This window comes from Acanthochromis polyacanthus, chromosome 1 (assembly GCF_021347895.1).
Source record: "Acanthochromis polyacanthus isolate Apoly-LR-REF ecotype Palm Island chromosome 1, KAUST_Apoly_ChrSc, whole genome shotgun sequence".
Taxonomy (NCBI): Eukaryota; Metazoa; Chordata; class Actinopteri; family Pomacentridae; genus Acanthochromis; species Acanthochromis polyacanthus.
The window spans coordinates 19,844,539-19,864,655 of record NC_067113.1 but is presented as its reverse complement, the minus strand read 5'-3'; the positions used below and the strand labels follow the sequence as shown (position 1 = coordinate 19,864,655).

Sequence of the window (20,117 nt, the reverse complement as noted above, 5' to 3'; positions counted from 1 at the left end):
AAAACTCAAAATTAGCTAAACCCTCATGCCGTCCTGCAGGTCAAAATTGACCCGTTTTAAAGTTTGAAAATGTGTGGGAAAAAATGGATTTCCACAGAGAAACTTATGATGTCCACATTTTCAACATTTTTTGGAAATCTTTGAACATTTTTTTCGTGAAAAAAAGAAATGTTAAAAAAGAAGAATGGCCCGTTTACCCCAGGGTTTAAGCTGCAGCAACACAGCTTGGCGCTACAGCAGACGTGCAGTGAGTTCGGCCTCACACAGTGGCCAAGAGAAAGGAGGCGTGCAGACAGGTGGCAAGGCAAAATGGAAAGCTGATGTGTGTCTGAATTCCTTGAATTATTGTTCTGGGGCCTCAGGAGAAAAACCTGATCATGGAAACAGTTTTTTTTTTCAAGTTTATGTCAGGTGAGTTCCAGCTTCTTTCTATACAGTCGGTGGCTTTCACACTCGGGCAGCTTGTTTTAGTTTGGCAGCATGTGCAGACAGAGCTTAGGTTTATGTGTTTCCGCTCAGCACTTCTACAGGCTGATTAACTTTTCCTAATTGAGGTACTAAATACTAAACTAACTCACCATGTGCTTGACGATAAAACTAATTCAACAAATAAATTGAAAAAATGCAACAAAAAACAGATAAAATAGTGATATTGAGCCAGGACAATTTGAATATTTTTATTTAGCAAATCCAAGACAGCAGCTGCTCCACCCAAATACATTCTACTAGAAGGATTATGAATATCAATATAAAAACAAGACCCTGTAGTTTAATTTAAGGTGTGAATATACCTGGCTAATTTACATATCTTTGATTAAACCCTGAAAAATTTATATAAAATACTATTTTACTGGACTATAGTCCGTTGAGATGAGACCCTACAGTGTCATTAATTCTGGAGGTGGACTACTAAAAAATGGATTTCATGTATTTTATAATATTTTATATTTGTAACAGGAGAGGAAAAGGACTCCTTTTGTTATGTCCTAGCTCTGCTATGGAAAAGGGGAGAACATAAAACCAGGTATTTGTGGTTTGGCAAAGCAATTTATTGCTTAGTAACATACATACAAAAATAAAATATGGTACTACAAAGAAAACAGGGCTGGTGGGTGTTGCTAAATCACAGTTCCAAATAAAACTAAATGGTGGCTAACAGAGCTGTAAAAGCAGCTATGACAAACAGCTAAAAAAAGAAAACAACTGAACTCCTAAACCAAACATAATAACAAGGTAGCAACACAAATGGTGAAAAAAGTAACACATTTGTTCAACTGTGAAAAATTAAAACCATACAGCCACCAGGGATGGCAACACAATGAAAAACAGAAATCTAACAGAACCAGGCTTAGTGAGTGCAGCTGTCCCTCCTGACTGGCCAGAGGGAGTAAACAACATGACAGATACAGCAAGCAACAGAACACCAACACTGGATCAATAAGGTGGGTAACTAGACTGCAGACCAGACCTGCACAGTCCCAGAGACGGATATACCCGAGAGACATACGTGGACAGTGGAGAGGACAAAGCACAAGCTAAGAGAGAGATGACACAAGTTAGGAAAATGCAGTGGTAAATATAAATGCTTGGACGGCAGGACAAAGACTGACTTTGTGTGATTAAAGCAATACTATCTATTAGGAAATAGCCACATGATGAAAGTGAATCCTAAGAAGAGATTTAAAAGAGGACATTAAGTTTCGAGCCTGAGATCTTCAGACAGGGAGTTCCATAGCTGAGGGGCTCAAACACCAAACACCTCTGGTGTCATGATCTCCGCTCTAGCTCTTGCCCTTCCTCCATTTCCCTCTTTCCTTCTCTTTCATTTCCTCTTCTGTTTCATCTGTTTTGACTTGTCTTTTTGGCTCCAGTCTGTCACCTCTCCTTCATGTCTCTCTCTCTCCCTGTCTTTCTCCCTTCTGCTCTCCTTGCACTCTACCTGCTGATTACTGCAGTAATCAGCTGAACTCAACTCACCTGTTTTAGGTCTGTGCCTGCATTCACTCCCCGCTGGATCATCAGCTCACTTGCCTTCACGGACTCAGCACTCTCTTTTGCTCTCCGCTTTCCCCACTTTTGGATTTAGTTTTTCTCTCTGGATTTCCCTGCACTCTGTTCTTCCTCACATTCTCACCAGCTTGTTTCTGTCTCCTGTCTGTTTCCCTGTCTCGTCTCAGTCTGCCCTGGATTCCCTTAGGCTGCCTTCCCCATTGTCAGTTTCCCCTTTTTGTGAGTAACCCTCTTAGCTTGGTTTTGTTATTCATTTTAGTTTTGAGGACTTCTGTTTTAGTATTTAGTGATTGTAGAGTTTAGAGTTGATTGGTTAGTTCTGTCTCCCGAGCCCAGTTCTTCAGTTATGTATTGGTTTAGTTATCTTGTTTAATAAAACTCTTTGTGTTATTCACCTGTCTGCCAGTTTTCTGTGTATGCACTTGGGTTCTCCTGCAACATCTGGTTACCAGCCAAGAGTTTGGAAGCACCAGTGGAGCCCGACTGGAGGATCTCAGGCAGTGATCCGGTTCAAAGGGAGTTAGCAGATTTCAGATATAGCCAGGAGCTTGACCATTCAGGGTTTTTAAAAACAAGCAGTGGAATCATCTCTCGAATTCACAGGTAACCAACAAAGGGAAGCAAGGACTGGCGTGATGTGGTTGCTTCTCTTAAACCCAGAAGGAGCATTTTGAGTCGACCGTAGTCTTTGTATGTTTCGCCTGCTGATGCCAAAACAAAGTGCATTACAGTAATTCAGTGTGGAGGAGACTAAAGCATGGATAACTTATTTTAAGTCTGCAGGGGAAAGACGTGATCTTAAATTATCTCAGTTGTACCAAACATTACTGTAAAACGTAAGCCTCCTTTGTTACATTCTTAATAAAGCACCCAGACTGGAGGAGAAATTGTTTACATTGCCATGCTGGGGTCAAGGGAGTAATAATGATTAGAGTAATTCAGTTGCAGATAAAAGTTGTTTGCCACTCAGCTTTTAATTTGTTCCACACAGGACATAATATGTGAAACATCTGTGACACCACACAAACAGTTGGGTGTCAATTGCGTAACAGTGGAAGCTGATGCAATGCCTGCACAGGATTTATTTTTCCCCAATAGTAACAGACAGTTAATAAGAGGGGACCCAAAATAGACCCCTGGAGGACTCCACATTTGAGAGGAGCACAAGAGGAGGAGATATTTCTAAGCATGACTGAGATAAACCAATCCAGGGCCACATCACTGATGCCAACATAGTTTTTCAGATTTCTGGTAAAGACATTGTGGTCCACAATGCTCAAGGAGATTTAAAATGGAATACAGACCACAGTTTTCTGTACACAGAAAATTGTTGGTGATGTTGACCAGAGCAGTCTTTATGCAATGTAAGGCAAGGAAACCAGATTGTCTACAAATGTGATTGTTGGCGCTGAGAGAAATGAGTTGAGTGGACAATATTTTTTCTAAAATCATAGCTTTGAAATGGATTTGAAATATCTCCAGACAGGAGTTTAGAGCGTAATTCTTTAAAAGTAGGTGACATATTAAGAGGGGAAAATCCCAGTTGGGAGAAAGCAGGTAATATTAACTAAAATATGTGGACCATCCATCTAAAACACAGACCAAGAAGGAATATATTCTAAAAAGGAGGTAGATGATTTTGAATCCATTGAAGTAAAATAGTAGATTTTTCTCACACAGAAGATTTCATTGACAAATGGATGTAGTCCCACTAAACATTTAAAAATCTCCGCGTGTTCTTTACTCTGTGACTCCCCCTGAAACCAGCAGCTAGTGGAACCAAACCACATTGAGTCTGAAAGGGCCTTAAAGACACAGAAACCACCCTGCATGTTGACAGAACTGCTTCTGGTTTGCTTTGTAGTTTTTGGCACTAATGGAATTGCCACACTGCAGTTTCAAAGTACTATTCTCAGTGATGATGTTGACTGCTCTTTTTATTAATGACATCTAAACATAGATATCACTTGAGGGGGTCTTTAATGATATGAATGGAGCGTAAAAATAACAAATATGCTTGTGAAGTGCAGTCTATATGATGACCATAAAGTTGAACTGAATATTATTGGATTTATGACAGTACAGCTGCAGGAGGCCACATTAATTTTTAGCCAGAGGCACCATATAATTTGGCAACCCAGTGACTACATGAATAACACTAATGCACTAAGTAGGCCCTTCAAAATAAAACTAAGTCCGTTTTACTCTCCTCACAGTTTCAAAAAGGGCCACACAAACGTAATAACTACTAACAGAACAGCACTTTTACAGCTGTTTAATTAATTCTCTGCGATCTTATTGTAATGTTTTAAACTTTGTTTTTGCGTTGTTGTGAACAAGCTGGTTCCAGCAGCCAGAGCGCATTTCTCAACTGTGTTTGGGGCAAAACAGTGGTGATGAAACACATCCTGCGCAGAGTGAAGCCTGAATATATGAATGGCTCTAACAGCACTTTTAACTGGTGACTAAAACACAAACACACACGCGCGCGCGCGCGCGCGCGCGCACACACACACACACACACACACACACACACACACACACACACACACACACACACACGCGGAGCTCCGATAGGGGGAGGGGAGTGATGGGGGAGGAGGGTCTGAGAGTAGGGAGGGAGGCTGGTCTGTCGTCACTGGGAGCTGCAGCAGCATCAGCATCACCAGAATGAGTAAGAGTGCGCAACTTGGAGAAATAACTACACTGTCCGGAGGAGCGTGTTTGTGTGTCTGGATGTGTGTGTGTCCGTTAACTGCGCGCCTCACGACGTGTCCATGAGCGCGTAAAGGTGCCAAAAAAAAAAAAACCCGACACGGACTCTCTGTGGAGCTGCCAAAGAAAAAGGGAGCCATGGATTATTTACAAAACCACCGCATTCATCTCTCCGTCGTCATTTTGTTAAGTGAGTAGTTTACTTTTATTAATGTTTCGCTTTAAGACTTTTATTTTTTCTCCTTTTCTACTACTTTCTGCTCTTTTTAATGGTTGAAATGTGCCACATTCATTAACTGCTGCGCTTCTGCAGTATGGTGCTCTTCTCTGGGACCACTATTTGACCATTATTGAGTGTTTAGGTTTGATTTTCATTGAGAGTTTATCATACATCCACTCTGAAAAACCACATCAGTCGAGGTGGTGCACTCTCTTGAGGCACACTTGAGGGATTTTGATTTACATTAATTAACACTGCAGCATAAGACTTGGCAAGAAATTAGCTCTCATAGCAGTTAGTGGGGCTCCATAGTGTTTATATGCTGCTGTGGGCTGTTACTTATAGTGTAAGTGAAGAAGCTTCATCCAGATGTTCATTTGACACACTAAATTGATTTTTTACATTAAAAAAGGTCAACTTTTTTGGGAGGTAAATCTACATCTTATTGTTTGCTGCAAGAAAAATCATGTGTATTTGTATCTCTGCTTAACCAGATCTGGTTAGGCTTAATGCCATATAAATGGACTGAGTGTCTGCGACCAGCGAAGGCATGTCATGTGGACAAGGAAATTCTGATGAGCTCAGTTGCATCTACTAGAGCTGACTTATTAGCATCACTGTGACTTCTAATTTAGCACATTAGTTCACCTTTAACATGTCAAGGCTTCATGTAGATCACATGCTCATGTAAATTGCCAGGCATTTGTTTTTTTGTTTTTGTTTTTGTAACTTTTAATGCTGTATTCTCCTGTAATTTGTTCTGCTGCAGACACTGCTTGTTTTTCTTTTATCTTCTGTGTATTTGCATGAACTCTGTATGTTCAGCCATTCATTATGAACCTAAAGAGGGCAGTAGATAGCTTACTTCACTTCTTCAGCAACACCACTTTTTTTTTCTTTTGCAAGCAAAGGGACACACGCAGAAGCCCCTCCCCTCAGCTTTGGTTGTCACGGTGGCTGGATCAGTAGAAGTGGCTCTTACTGCAGTCAATCCCAGTGACAGCAGAGTACTGAGGGTGAGCTTTGCCAGAACTCACAGTATTATGTGAGACCTCCCCTCCCTCCCTCTCCAATTCTTAAGCATATCCAGCTTGCAGCCTCACGTTGAGGGTTTTCCCACATGAGCATACAGACCTGTGACGGAACCAGACCCTTATTTCCTAGAAATGATGTTCATACACTACTAATTTGCAGCAGAAATGTCTTTTACAGCAAAATAAAGGCTTGAATGTCAGTATTATCAACAGAATATTTCTTTTTTAAGGGGATCTGCAAGACTAAAATGATGCACTTTCATTTTTAGCAATTTTCTTAAGTGGTCGCTGGTGACATTATCGGTCGATAATCACTTCATCGATCACACAAAGTGAGTGCCGCCAACAACATTTAATATAGTGATAGCCATTTTTGAGCACGGACACGTCATTTACTCATACTGCAGGTAGTACTGCATTGCTAGACCATTCTTTAGTACAAAACGCTCTAGCTTGTTTGTATTTCTTTAAACTGATCACAATTATTGTGGGTTAGGGTTAAGTAGAATTGTTTTGATGGAACATTTGCATGCAGAGAGAAAGCACTGTGATCAAAACTGATCATTTACAGCGAAAAAAATAGCAGAACAGCCTTACTGCAAGATCCAAGATCTCTGCAAAACTTTATATTTTCACTGTGGTAAGTTGTTCCTCGGAGACTGTTGTTGTTTCCTGTCATGACGAAAATGCATAGATAGCAGAAGGAAGGACAAAACCATCTTAAATGTGCAGTGGCTTTTACCTGCATCTTGTACCAACAGCGAGCTCTTGCAGGTAGTCATTAAATGTCACAGAAGTCTTTGTCATGGTGGCCCTTTGCTAGCTTAACCCCACAATGCTGTCTACTTGCCAGCACGGAGTGGCCTGTAGTCCAAGTGACTACCTCCTTTAGTTGCTACAATGCTAAACACAAAGAAACTGCAGTCCCCCATCTCAAGAAACATTACGAGGTTCCACCTGCTGGCACAACCACATACTACAGCTACTACTATATTACTATACTTTATTTGACATGCATGTCTGTCATGTTCCACCTGACTGGTTAACATATATTGTCTAAATTATTAATGGAAAATAATTGATGAGCATCCCTACACAGAACACATAACAGTAATTCAAGATGTATGTAATTTATTTCTTTTCAATGTTCTCGTACAGTTGTGAACACCCAAAGAACATCATGGTTAACTGAAATCGTATCTAAAAAAAAAAACTGCATGTAATGTCGGAATTTACTAAACAGACAGCTGTTTGTTTATCTGTTTGCTTTATTAGCTTAAGTGAATTAGAAATATGCTTGAAAAGGTAGCATTTGATAAATGTTCAATCATTTTGACCCAGTTATTGAATACTGCAACTATAACAAACTTAAAGGAGACCAGCATAAGCCTGCCTATGTTCATATGATTTCTGAAAAATATACAACACATAGAGTGGAAGAACCCAAATATTGTAATATGTTACATAAAAAAGGAACCCAGTCTTCAGAGGAAGTTGAAAAAAGAAGGCAAGAAATGCATTGTAAGTATTCTAACCATGCTGGTGGTGTTTTCAAAAGCAGTTTATCATGTAAATTAAGAAATTATTCAACATCGGCAACCATTCTTTGTCTTTGTTGCATTCTGGAAAGTTTCCATGTTTGCAAGAATGCAGAATTACATTATTACAGCTGTTACGTCCAGACCCATTCACATGCTCACAGAACTCAGTGCTTACACTTAGCACTTTTTATGTCATGACAGTGATACAAAAATGCAGTGTATTTAATTTAGGAAGAAGTCTGTGTAATTACATTGTACAGTAGAAACAGTAGAAATGTTAATGTCCGTGTGTCAGACTTCAGTTTCCTTCTCCCTGCCGCCAACAGTTCTGCCAAATGCCGAGTTGCATCTTTTAAAATGACACAGACGGGAGCGCAGCCAGAATGCAACAATTCCATTAGTCTTCATGAGAAATTGCTTCTCACACTGACTCGTGCCATCATTTCCACCAACTACTGGGAAACCTCTGCTAATTTCCTAAAAAGGAGCATTGGAAAGAATGCCATTGTAATCATAAAATAATTTCAAATATGCAAAAAAAGATAAGACCATTTCCACCCTGCGATTCTGTCTCACTGCTGTGGGATTTTTTTCAATATATTACTCTGGATCTGCTTCCAAAAACAAAGCCCAGATTCATCACATCGCTAGAGTTCACTTTATGCCTCAATTTAAATCAGATGTTAGCTTTTATAGTTGTAAAGCATATTGAATAATTGGAGCCATCAACAACTTTGCCTTACTTTGCTGAATAATCATACTTAGACCAATTGGTCTCTTAAATAATAATGATGGAGGGATGTGTGCAATAAAATTGCGTGTTCCTGGATCAGAGATCGCCTGGTTGATAATAACAACTGTTGGATCTGATTTCAATTGTTGATTGAAAAGCAGTGTCTCTCATTCAGCGTTAATGCTCCGTGAGTGTGTGGCTTTAATGATCAAACTAATCATCTGTGTTTATTTTGCACCACTCAGACCCCATGTGTCTCCGTGAATGTTAAAAGAACACAATCTGATCTGCACTTAATCAGCAGAGTTTGAATCTAATTAGTCCACACAGTGCGCGCTATAGATCACACACACAGAGTAAGTCTATCACTGCTGAGATTCAATTTCAACCCGCTGTGGATATTTGATATTTTAGACAAACTCACTTCCAGCATTTATATGTTGTTCAGTGTGATTTCCGTCAGATTAATCCTATTGGCTGAATTGTGGTGTGAAGTTTCTTCTCAGATTAAGTAGCATAAAGTATGCATGACCTTTTTTGAGAGATCAAAGAAGACATTAAAGGTTGACTGTACCTTGACCTGAGAGGAGCTGGGTTAAGGTGTAAATTGATTAGTCCAAGTCTAAAACTTTGTTAGGAATTCAACACTCATTCACTCAGAGCATCTCAGAGTCAGATGGTTGGTTGTCAGAATAATATATCTCTGTTCAGCCCTTTTCTCACAGGTGCGAACTGCACCATTGCATGCTTATGTTTTCCCCTAAAACATTTAATTCCCTCGGTCTTCCTTTTTACAGAATTTCTCTGGCACAATTTGATGACAGACATCATGTTTTAGGTTTGCGTGCCTGTTTTATTTCCCTCAGAAAACTGGCCCTGAACCAGCTCTAGTCTATAACACACACCAGTCTATAACACAAACAGACAGGAGAGCGCTGCCTCCTGTGTCCTTGTAGTGAAGCTGCAGCGTGAGACTCCAATGAGGTGTAGTTAGAGTGCAGTGATGTATCTGCAGCCGACAAAAAGACGGAGAGATGGAAGATCAAAGTTGGGCCTCAGGGGCATCGCACTGCTGCTTGGAAATCAGACAGATGAGCAGCCAGCTGTGCGTCTCTCACATTCAAGGGCGACTGTGGGGTGCGGTGAAGCCAGTCAATTGTTTTTGTCATCAAAAACAGTTGAAGAAAAGAGTGATGGATTAAAAACAGGGTAGTGACACAGTTACCGAGAAACACAGCGATAAAACACAACATCAAACTGAACTTGCGCAAGAACTTTTAAAAGAGAGAGATGTTTGACTTGGCAAGTGTTGAGGGTGAATTGAATAACAGAAAATGAATAATGGTTTTATTTAGGCCTATAACTCACCATTGTTTCAGTTATTGATTCATCTGATGATTATTTTAGAGGATAAACACGGTCCTCACCCCCGTGAGATGTCAGTTCACTTTTAGTAATTAGGGTCTGTCATGATATTCGATTTTCCTACAAAATTATTGTGGTCAAAAGAATTCACAATAACGATATCATCATGATAGCTATGGAAAGCAAACAAGCAAACAAAAAAACCCCAAAACGCTTCAACTTTTGGTTAGCTGCTTTTGGTGTGCTTTGTCTGTTTTTCAGCAAAGGAATTACACTGTGTAGGGAGGTGGAGAGACGGTCTGGAACCATAACTGTGCCGTATTTTCTTCCCACTGGAGCAGCATTATTTACAATGTTACTAACATGATATCATTATTTCATTTTTTAAACATTGATTATTTTCAATGCAGATATATATCGCTGCCCACACACATTACATTTTGAAAAAAGGGGCAGATATGTTTTCTTCTGAAAAACTGGACCGATTAAAGTAGTTTTTTTTTTCTTTAGAAAATTCATTATTCTCCTGTGGATCCACTAATTCGTCTAATAACTAAATGTCTCCGCTATAGTTGCATCCATGCTCCCCTGTATGACAGTATAGAATCTCAGTTCGTAACACTTCGTACTTCATATGTTTGGCAATTGAAAACTGACTTTCCTTATCTCGCCTGTTTTACAGTTGTGACGTAAATTAGAGAAGTTTTGTGTTTATTTACCTCTGGCTGCTCATAAAACACAGACGGTAATAACAGACTAAAACCTTGTGGGTGTTTACTCTGGAAAGAAATGCCGCTGACTTTTTGAAATTAATTTTTTTGGCATTTAAATGACCGTACAGTATCATGCAGATAATGAGCTCCAGACCATTTTCTGGATAAATAGAGAGAACTTCAAAAAGTGATCATAGATGATGAAACTGGATGGCTCCCAGTGGAACACTATTAATAAGACTGCAGCGCATTGCAAGAAGCTGGGATTCATCAGGTGAAATGACGCCGTACGATGAACTGTGCTTCTTAAGAAAAGAGCAGATAGCCTGCAGTCATTTCTATTGATGAAGTCAGTGCCAGATGTTAAGAAGGGTCTGTGATTTTCACCATAAATTTAGCGAGGTGAAAGTGGAAAATGATGAAAAAATATTGTGTTTACATTCTTAGGTGGATATTAGTGAGAGGCAGAGGTTCCCAAGAGATGTGCTTTTAATTATTAAACAATCAAATTCCTGATTAAGCACATAAATGTTGTTTATATAACCGAGCATCCTGTGTTATTGATACCTCTGCTGTGGTCATTGTCAGGTCAACTGTCTTCCACAGTTTTGTCTTTCTTCACTTACAGGAAACAGAGTTGAATTAATGTTGCTTTATACTTGAGGATGCTTCGTGTTTCAGGGCCTTCAGACTTGTAGAATAATAACATGGAAGTTACTTCAAAAACACGGTCACACTGTGGCACTCTGACTCCCAATCAAAGTAAAGGCAGTGGAGATTCAGGATGAACAGTAATACATCTGAATAGTCTTTGAGGTCTGTGTAATGGTATTGATTGTTGAGAGTCAAGACCCAGGCTGCTTTTACTCTTTTTTTAATTGTCACATCATAAACAGGATGGCTTTTAAGCTATTTTGGTTCTTGTGTAGGAACAAACCACATTTTCAATCACTGGGCAGCCCATTTATTGAAGTCGCACTATAGCAAAGCGGTGAGTCATATGGGAGACGGCGCTGAGTCTGGATGGTCACAGTGTTTCTGGCTCCTGTGCCTCATTGCTGAACTGAAAGTGGTGCCCACTTTTCAGAGACACTGCTGTTTGATCTCAGGGAAGGAAGGTCAGCCCATTCAGACTGAGTGGGAGTTCGACTTTGTGGTTTGAGATGAGAAGGGCTGCTTCAGTCCCTTCCCACCCCACCTCCTCAGGATATGCCCCAGATGTCAGGACAACCAGTATAGACACTCGCAGCTACAAGCTAGAATCCTGCTGAAGTACGCTTGAGCAGGAAGCCAATTTGCACATTAGAAATGCTTTGAATACATTTATATATGCTTTATTACTCTGCCAAGGAGGCGGAGTTATATGGCGATCGATGTTGGTTTGTCTGTCTGTTAGCAACATTACTGAAAAACAGACCAACGCATTTGGATGAAATTTTCAGGGAAGGTCAGAAATGACACAAGGACCAAATGATTCGATTTTGGCAGTGATGCAGCTTATAGTTTGGATCCACGGATTTGTTAGAGATTTCTGTATCATTGCGAGATAGTGGCAAGGCGTCACTGTCACTATGACAACTGAACGCTACGTCAGCTGTCGTCGGTTGTTGGGGAGAGTGTTTATTTTGACACCACTCCGTCAGAAATGATACAAGGAACACTTGATAAAATTGTGAGGGTGCTTCCGAGTCCCATCAATTCCCTCTACCCGCTACATATTTAGGTCACGCGATTCAGTATCCGTACGTAACGTACACATGCGTACATGTAACACACGCCTGTGGTCAGCACAACATCATTTTGTTTGTGGGTACATCTGTGTTAAATGGCCACATTGTATGGTGTCGTGATTTCTGCCACGACTTTCTCAACATTTCAGCTGTCGGAAATGATACAACAACTGAGCAGCCTTGCCGGAGTGCTGCTCTCTCTGAGTGCTTTTTTGTATTTTCTAAGTAAAAGTCTCACATTGAGGCCCACTTTAACAAAGGTCCTACATGTCCCTGGACTTATTCACTCTGTCGTAATTTTGTAACTGGAGCTTTAAATGCAATTGAGCTGCAGCTGTCCACGCCCCCTTCAGGAAGAAGACTCACTGGATGCATTCAAATATCCGTACTACCAAACTAAATAGTACGCCAGAAAAACATTTAGCACGTCCTGTTACATAGTATATCAAATATAGTGGGCTATTAATACCCATATCTCCTACCACATGTGATTAAATTTCATAGTATGCAATCCAGCATGCTTTCCTAGACTTAATGGTCCACAATGACAGCACCGTTACAGCACATATGTCACGGTGTCTTGAGCCGCCACAGACAGATGACAGCTCATTTCGCAGTACAGAGTGCAACGGTTTAAATTAAAGGTACATTATAATGACAAAGTAGTATGTCCTAATTATATGTATGCTGCATCAGACAGTACCTACTTTGTGAGGGCAGCTGTAGTATACACTTTAAAATAAAAACACAAAGTATGATTGGAAATGCAGTGTCTGTGTCTCGCTGACTGACTCTGCTGACGTAAATGTCAATGAGTTTGTGAGACAGTCATTTTGTTGTTTCAGATTTTTTTTTCTGAGTGATCATTTTTCAAGTAAACATAGCCAAGTACACAGCACAGATGTTGTCTTTAATTTCAATGGGGATTTTGTCAGGCGATGTCTCAGTTGTAGTAGTAATTTGGCAGTGAAGAGCAGCTGCTTGGAAATGGCTACAAAGGGACATGTTGTCTCAGTGGGCCAATGCTCTCGGTCACTATTTCATACTTTATGAAGTCTTTCATAAAGTCTGACAACGGAAACGTCTGTACATGAAAACAGCTTTACTGCAAATATGTTTCTATTAAGAGAGGCAGATGTCTGAGCCTAGGTTCCACTGAAGCACCAACGATGATAAAGCACAATTACCCACCCAATATTGGTTTTAAATCACTACTAAAGTTTCCACCATTAGTGAATGTTCCTCAAAGTTATATTTTCCACAGAGCTTTCACCTGTTGGCGTATGATCAAAGCTAATGATTACATTAGTCGCATTAGCCAATGACATAGAAACAAGATACACTTTTATGGGCTTGTAAAGTCAAAGATTTTAACACCTTTCGGAACAAATCCTTTAATCTAATAAACTAAATATTTTGCTTCTTTTTGTGTAAAATGGCATCCTTTGTGACTGCTTTCCAAGTCCAACACAAATTTAGGTACAAAAATGGTTTATATGTGTCTTCTCTGCCTCTGGAGGCCACTTTATTTGACCATTTGGGCTCAGCAGTAAAATCTGTTACCTTTCATTTGTTCTCCACCAACTTCATTTGAAAAATACTTTATTAGAAGCCAAATGGCTGCTGTGTTCACCAGTTAGCCACCATATTTATTTGCTGGTTGATGTTTCTGAGAGCTTTTGATGAAAACTGCTGCTTTTTGCGACTGTAAACACGACTGAGGGGAACAGTAGAAGTTTTTGCTGTCAAATCAAAACTATGAGCCGAAATCTCCTAAAACACCCTGTTGACTTGAGGAGAGTCAGAGAGGAGTCAAATGAAAAATTTTTGTTTTGTTATTACAAGTGATTCAAATTTTATTGACAGAAAAATATAAATTAATGCAGCTTTAAGGTTCAATTCAGGTAATTAAAGCTAATTATTTAAGATTTTATGTGTTTGATGTCTCCTTTTGGCTAAAAAGTTTTGCATAAATATGCGACACTAAACTCAGACCTTTCTTTTTTAATTATATCATCATTTAATGATATTAACAACCAGGACTAACAACTAATTGACACAAATGTTTGTATTTCATTCAGATATACATAGTTACAAGAAAGGCTTGATATTATATTTAGAAACACGCTCTGACAAGGATGTAGCACTCAGCATTAACACAGTAAAAGCTTTTCACTATCACTAGCAGCACAAGCTTTTACCCTGTGCATTTTTCATTAAAGCAACATGTTCTGTTTCCATGTCAGTAAAATGACCCGAAGTCACCTTGAATTAAAATGCTCATTAAGTTGTGTGTGTGCTGCTTTTAAGAATCGTGTTCATACGTGGCTGTCAGAGAGCAGCGGAAAACAGCGATGTATGCTGTATGAAAATCTCTGCCTTTGTTGGAAAGGGGCTGTCGGAGAAGAAACTGTGTATCTCCTGCGACGTACCCGTTAAATGAAGCCAAGCTGCAGCCAGTTAAATCATAAATTCAATTATGGGCCTTAATTCCGAAATACCAAAAGCCTGATTCACTGCACATGAACGGTTCCTTAGATGTGTGTCTGGACGCAGACAGACCTTCAAGCGTCTCAGGAAAACTGCATATTTTGATATGCAGATGCACAGTTGTCTAGCAGTGAAGGAATTTTTCTCTAAAAAAGCAATTACATCCATTTACTGAGACGCAGAGCTAAAGAGCTGAATATATTAAAAAAAAAATTATTTTTAGTTACATTTTGCATTAGCTCAAAAGCCTCCTTAGTGGCACAGCTTGAAATCACTTAATGGACAAAGTGGGAATTGATGAACTGGTATATTTTTGTTTCGATCCCTGCTCCAGCTCCTGTTTGTGTTTTTCATTCTCCCTCCCGGTCTCTCCTTCTTCCTCCTGCTCTTTCTGTATCTGTCTTTTCTGTTGTGATCTGTCTCCCTTTGGCTCCCTCTGTCTATCATCTCTCTCCCTCTTGTCCCTCTCGCCCCTGTGTCTTGCTCTCCCTGCTCACCTGTCTGCACTCAGCTCATTACTGCAGGTGTCACACATTGCAGGAATCAGCTCACCTGCCCACAAGCTCACATCCTCACTATTTAAGCCCTGTTCATTCAACTACACCTCACTGGATCATAGAGACTCATCTCCATAGTGACTTACGTGCAACAAGCAAACACATGCCACCACAAACTCTGTTCCCCTCTTGCATTTTGTGCCCCACTCCAACCCCTTGTCTGCTTCAGCCCCTTGGACTCTCCTGCTTTCCCCACCTTGGATTTCCCTCCACTTGGACTCTGTTTTGCTCGGACCTATTTGTGGATATTTCCTAGCCTCCTGCCTGCCTGCTTTGCCCCCTTAGTCCTGTTTCCCCTGGTTTTGTAAGTACATTGTTTTGTTATCTGGTTTAGTGTATCCCTGTTCTGTTTTTGTAGTTGAAGCTGTGGGTTTTTTGTAGGTCTCGTTTATAGTTGGTTCTCGTCTTAAATTTGGTTTAGTTTGTCTCCTGGTTTGTTTTCCCCTTTCTGTATTGGTTCAGTTAGTTTGGTTAAAATAAAACCTGTTTCCGTTGCTATCTGTCATATCAGTGCCTGCGCCTGGGTTCTCCAACCACCCCCGTGACAATTTTACACTTATTAATCAGATGATGAGGATATTTCTATGCTTTTGACTCCAAGTAGCCGTTGTGTCCAGTATTCATGAATCTGTCATTATTTTATTGCATTGATGTGAAATTGGATAAAACTCTCATGCAAGCATTTTTTTTCTGTTTCTGCTACTTTTCAATCTTTCCTTGTTTGCCACAGAAAGCCCCTTACTCCGAAATTTACTCTGAAATCTATTTAAAAATGTCCCAGAACAAGGGTGTGTTTTGATAAGTGTTTTGAAATATGAAGATGAAAGGCATATTTTATTTTCAAGCCAGGAATAGTGCAACTTGATTTTCAGTTGTGGTCCTTCGGGGAACTACTCCATTTGTTACCAATTTGCTTTCGTAACCTTTCTGGGAGAAGTTTTGGGGGGTATTTAACAGCTAAATTAGATTTTACAGTCAAACGATCACTTGCCTGTACTTGAACACAGGATAAGAGTTCTGCTGGTTGCTTTACCACCCGGCCTGAATCTGGGTTGTAACTCTGGGATCTCTGCGAAAGATGTCATGCAGAACATTAGTCAGGAATTATGAATCTTGGATGGTTCCAGATGTAAAGTTGCCATGCGATGTTCTGTTTTCTGTTATTTACAGCATATGAACCGGCAGCACTTTGACGGTGTTCTTATGCTGTCAATTGGATGAATTGCAATAGGAGAGTTTTGTGTTTTTACATTTTCTCTGATAAGTTCATGTTTTACACTATTGTCATTATTTCTAGTCCGTAATCTCCGTACATGTGGCTTTGTGAAGCAGCTGAATGCGAGCGGTGCGATCAAGTCTGTAGAAACCATTTCCATAGAGCACATTTAGAGGAGGAAAATCACATGTATAGACAACTGCTGCTTTGGAATTAGCGTCCTGGTGTTGTACTGAATAATAGTCAGGTTTCTGTCCAGCAGATCTGAACCAAACTTCAAAAAGAATTATGCAAAGTGACACATTAAGACATTTTGTCCCTTGATACTTTCATGCAAAACATTACACAATACACAACATCCTTCTGTGTATTTTGCTTTAGTTTAACCATGCTAATGTAACCCTGCAGCACAGACTATCCCAGGTTTGTTTACATCCGTCATATGGAGGATTAAAGGAAAACACTTAGCCATATTTAGTATCAGTTATCCTTTAAGTTACAGGTTAAATGTGGTTGAATAGTTTTCTTTGTTCTGGCTCAGCATGCAGGACTGTTTAGCTTTAGAAATGCCTACAGGTTTGCAGTGTGTACAGCAATGGCGTTTGCAGAATCGTTTGCTTCGAGGTTAAAGAATAGGCCGCCATGATGTATAATGGAAGAGCTGAAGTGAGTAGGTGTCAATTGATATGAGGCAGAGATTTTGTGTTCTCGAGGGAGAGATGAGGCTCTGCTGCCACAATGTGACATTTTTTTCTTTTTTGAGTAGCTACGAGTTTATTTTGAAATGATTTTTCTTTGTAGTTTATTTTTGGATCATTTTGTAACTTAACACATCAATGGAGAAGCCCTGTAAAATAAAATCTGCACCTCTTTCTGCTGAGTCTGCCAACCTAAAACCGTCCTTGATTTTTGGCACAACTACTCTACACATTTGTTCTGTATGTCTTATAACTAGAACATTGGAGCTTTTCTCCGATGCGCTTTAAATGTAAACAATTTTCTCTCATTGTAGGTAAAGTGGATTCCTAAGTTAATCTGAAACGACTGTTGCATCTTCCAGGATACAGTTCAACCATTAAGTTTGGCACTACATAAAAAAATCAAACAAACTCTGGGTTGTTTACTTTCTCTAACTCAAACAGCATCTTGTTCTTGCATTCGTGCTGTGCTTAGTTCTGGTTGCCAAGCTGCTTTGGTGGATGGGTTTAGAAAATGGAAAACTTGACTTGCCATCATTTAAATTTATTTGGTGATTTTGTTGGCAAAAAGTTTCTTATTTACACGTCCAGCGTGGCATAGCACTTCTAAGCCCAGTCTCTTTTTCTGTTGTTGATCTGTACTAACTCTTGAGAGAAAACTCTGAGTTTTGAAGGCTCTGCACTGTGAGAGTGAAGCAATGCCATAAAATTTATACACGGGGCAAATAAACTGTTCTGAAAGTCACCATTAAAAGCTTAAAAACTATGTGAATCTTGACACTTTCAGCCCGCGTAAACACATGCAACCTTTTAAACCCTTCAGCGTGGCGAAACCCACAATAGAGTAGATGGTCTGAAGCTTCAATAATTGACTGATTAAATTCACATGAACCTAATCCTGTTTGCTTTATTTTACACCATAATGAAGGCTGTCCGCAGTTGTTCCCAAATTGCTTAAATGTTTATCTTTTATATGCCTCTGAGCACAAGGCCCACCATTTGCAGGCCTTGGGAGAGTTCAGAGTTTGCCTCTACATGTCTAATAGCTCAGCTTTCTAATGGCCGTGATGATGACTGATAGGAAATTAGAGCAGAAAGGACAATTTTAGTTCAGGTTCGTGCTGGTATGTACAAATGTTTTCCACATATGTGTGCATCTGGAGGTTAAGAGATTAACTTTGAGTAGGTGATAACAGCGTTTGCTTCTTTTGGACAGACCTCACTTTAGCACAGGAGGACAAGTGTGTGTTTAAGTGTGTGAAATGCAGCGGCGATCAGTGACGCATGTGAATATAATACACTGTGAACCAAAATGATATCAGTAGCTAATGGTTTTTCTTTCTGTTACAGATATGAATCATTTCTGACCATTAATTCATCCAACAGTAGAAACAAACTGCTCCCTTCTGGAACAGGTCTGGAAAGATTTGTGTTTCGAGTCTCAGCATATCTGATAGTTTTTCTGTTTTTTTGGGGAGGTTCTTTAACCACAACTGAATTTTTAAGTTAGTGAAACGGTTTCTCAGAATTTTATTGCCTGTCACGTTATTTTTATATTCCAAAATCTTTGAGAAACCAAACATTGGAGTGTGCACATGTAAATATGAGGAGATTTTACATTTTTATCATACATTTTCTGTAAAACCTGCTTGAGTAGCAACCTGTAGCCTACTGCAAGAGCTCACATAGTAAAGTTTGCTGTGAGGTACATTTCAAGAGCACTAATTCAGTCAATACAAACATAGAAATAATATTTTATTATATATTTCTTATTTACAACCTTATCTGAGACAAAAGGTAAAAGGCCTGTCTGTAATGCTTTTATGCCTGCCAGACATTAAGACCCGTGTGTCTTGTCCATGTTACTCAAACGTGAGCGTGTTAAATATCAAGAAACCACATTTTACTGATTTAACCTTTTCTTTTAATCAAAGAAAAATGTCCTTAAGATTTAAAGTGTTTTCTACAAAAGCATCCTGTTCAACATGTTCTGCAGCTCCACAAGCAGAGCTGCAGAAAGGATTACAGAATTATATATAACAATATAAATTCAAAGAACCATTAATCACTCATCACTCTCGTCACAGGTTCTCAATATCAGGGAAACCAAAAGGGAAATATGAATCAGATCAAACAGATGGGCCTGCCTCTGAGTCATTCAGAATGACTGAATTTATTTAGTTGGACCAGCAGCCTGAGAGTTGGGAATATTTGATTCCAAGATGGATCAGCACAATCATACACCCCTTTTTAGTACAACAAAGTCCTGTCCTCAATGACAGACGGGAGGAATGAATTCTTGGAGTGAAGATTGTAACATCTCATAATTCTGGGGGGTCTTCAAAATAATGACAGCATCATATTTTGACAAGCATTTCTGTTTTTCTATATATATTTTTTGTCAGATTCATAACGCATAAACTTATGTTTGGTATTGATATGAGTCATAAGGATGATTCATCACCAGTTCTCTCAAATAACGCTACCAGCTTGACTGCATTTCTTACCATCACCATCGAAGTGTAATGTGTCATAAACTTCATTCATTTTAACTAGTTCATCAGAAAACCCTTTGTGGTGCTGAAAGCAGGCAGCAGTGACTCATCTTCATCTGTTTTCTATTCTACTTTTTCATAATTGTAAAAGGAATGCATTGATGACAACCCAAGTGGTTCATAAATAAATATTTTATCTCTTGTTTCTGACCATGAAAAAACAAAGTAAAGATAAAAGTGAGCTTCCTCAAAGTATCGAGTATTCCAGTGATTACCTCTCCAGGTTGCCAAAGCAGACCATCTGATCTTGGCACACAATGAGCAAATGTGATTTAGGGCTGTAAAATTTTTAGTTGCTGAGTGGGAGTTGTAAAAAAGAAAGAATCAACCATTACAATCACTAGACATTTGTACTGATATACAGAATCAGTCTATAAGCCCAGAAAAGTGGTGAATGGTGGACAGACTCAGGTTATGGGGTTGACACTGACCAAATAAATATAAATAGGATTCTAAAAGTGGAAATTGAAAATTTGAAAACCTTTAGATTGAGGCTGCAGTGGTCCCAGGACTGATCCCTGGGGCGCACCCCTATATATT

General features: G+C 39.5%; 1 protein-coding gene across 2 annotated transcripts in view; it reads left to right on the top strand.

The window, feature by feature from the left end:
• The first annotated feature begins 4,637 nt into the window (after window positions 1-4,637).
• The window catches only part of ltk (leukocyte receptor tyrosine kinase), a 60,258-nt gene continuing 44,778 nt past the window's right edge, over window positions 4,638-20,117 (top strand). Inside the window, exon 1 of one of the 2 annotated variants that reach the window (XM_022221421.2) lies at window positions 4,638-4,915. In XM_022221421.2, coding sequence (XP_022077113.2) covers window positions 4,864-4,915 — 52 coding nt within the window. In that variant the 5' untranslated portion in view covers window positions 4,638-4,863. Of the gene's footprint in view, window positions 4,916-15,218; window positions 15,413-20,117 lie in introns of those variants that run through there. The other variant, XM_051950733.1, reaches the window with a different exon arrangement.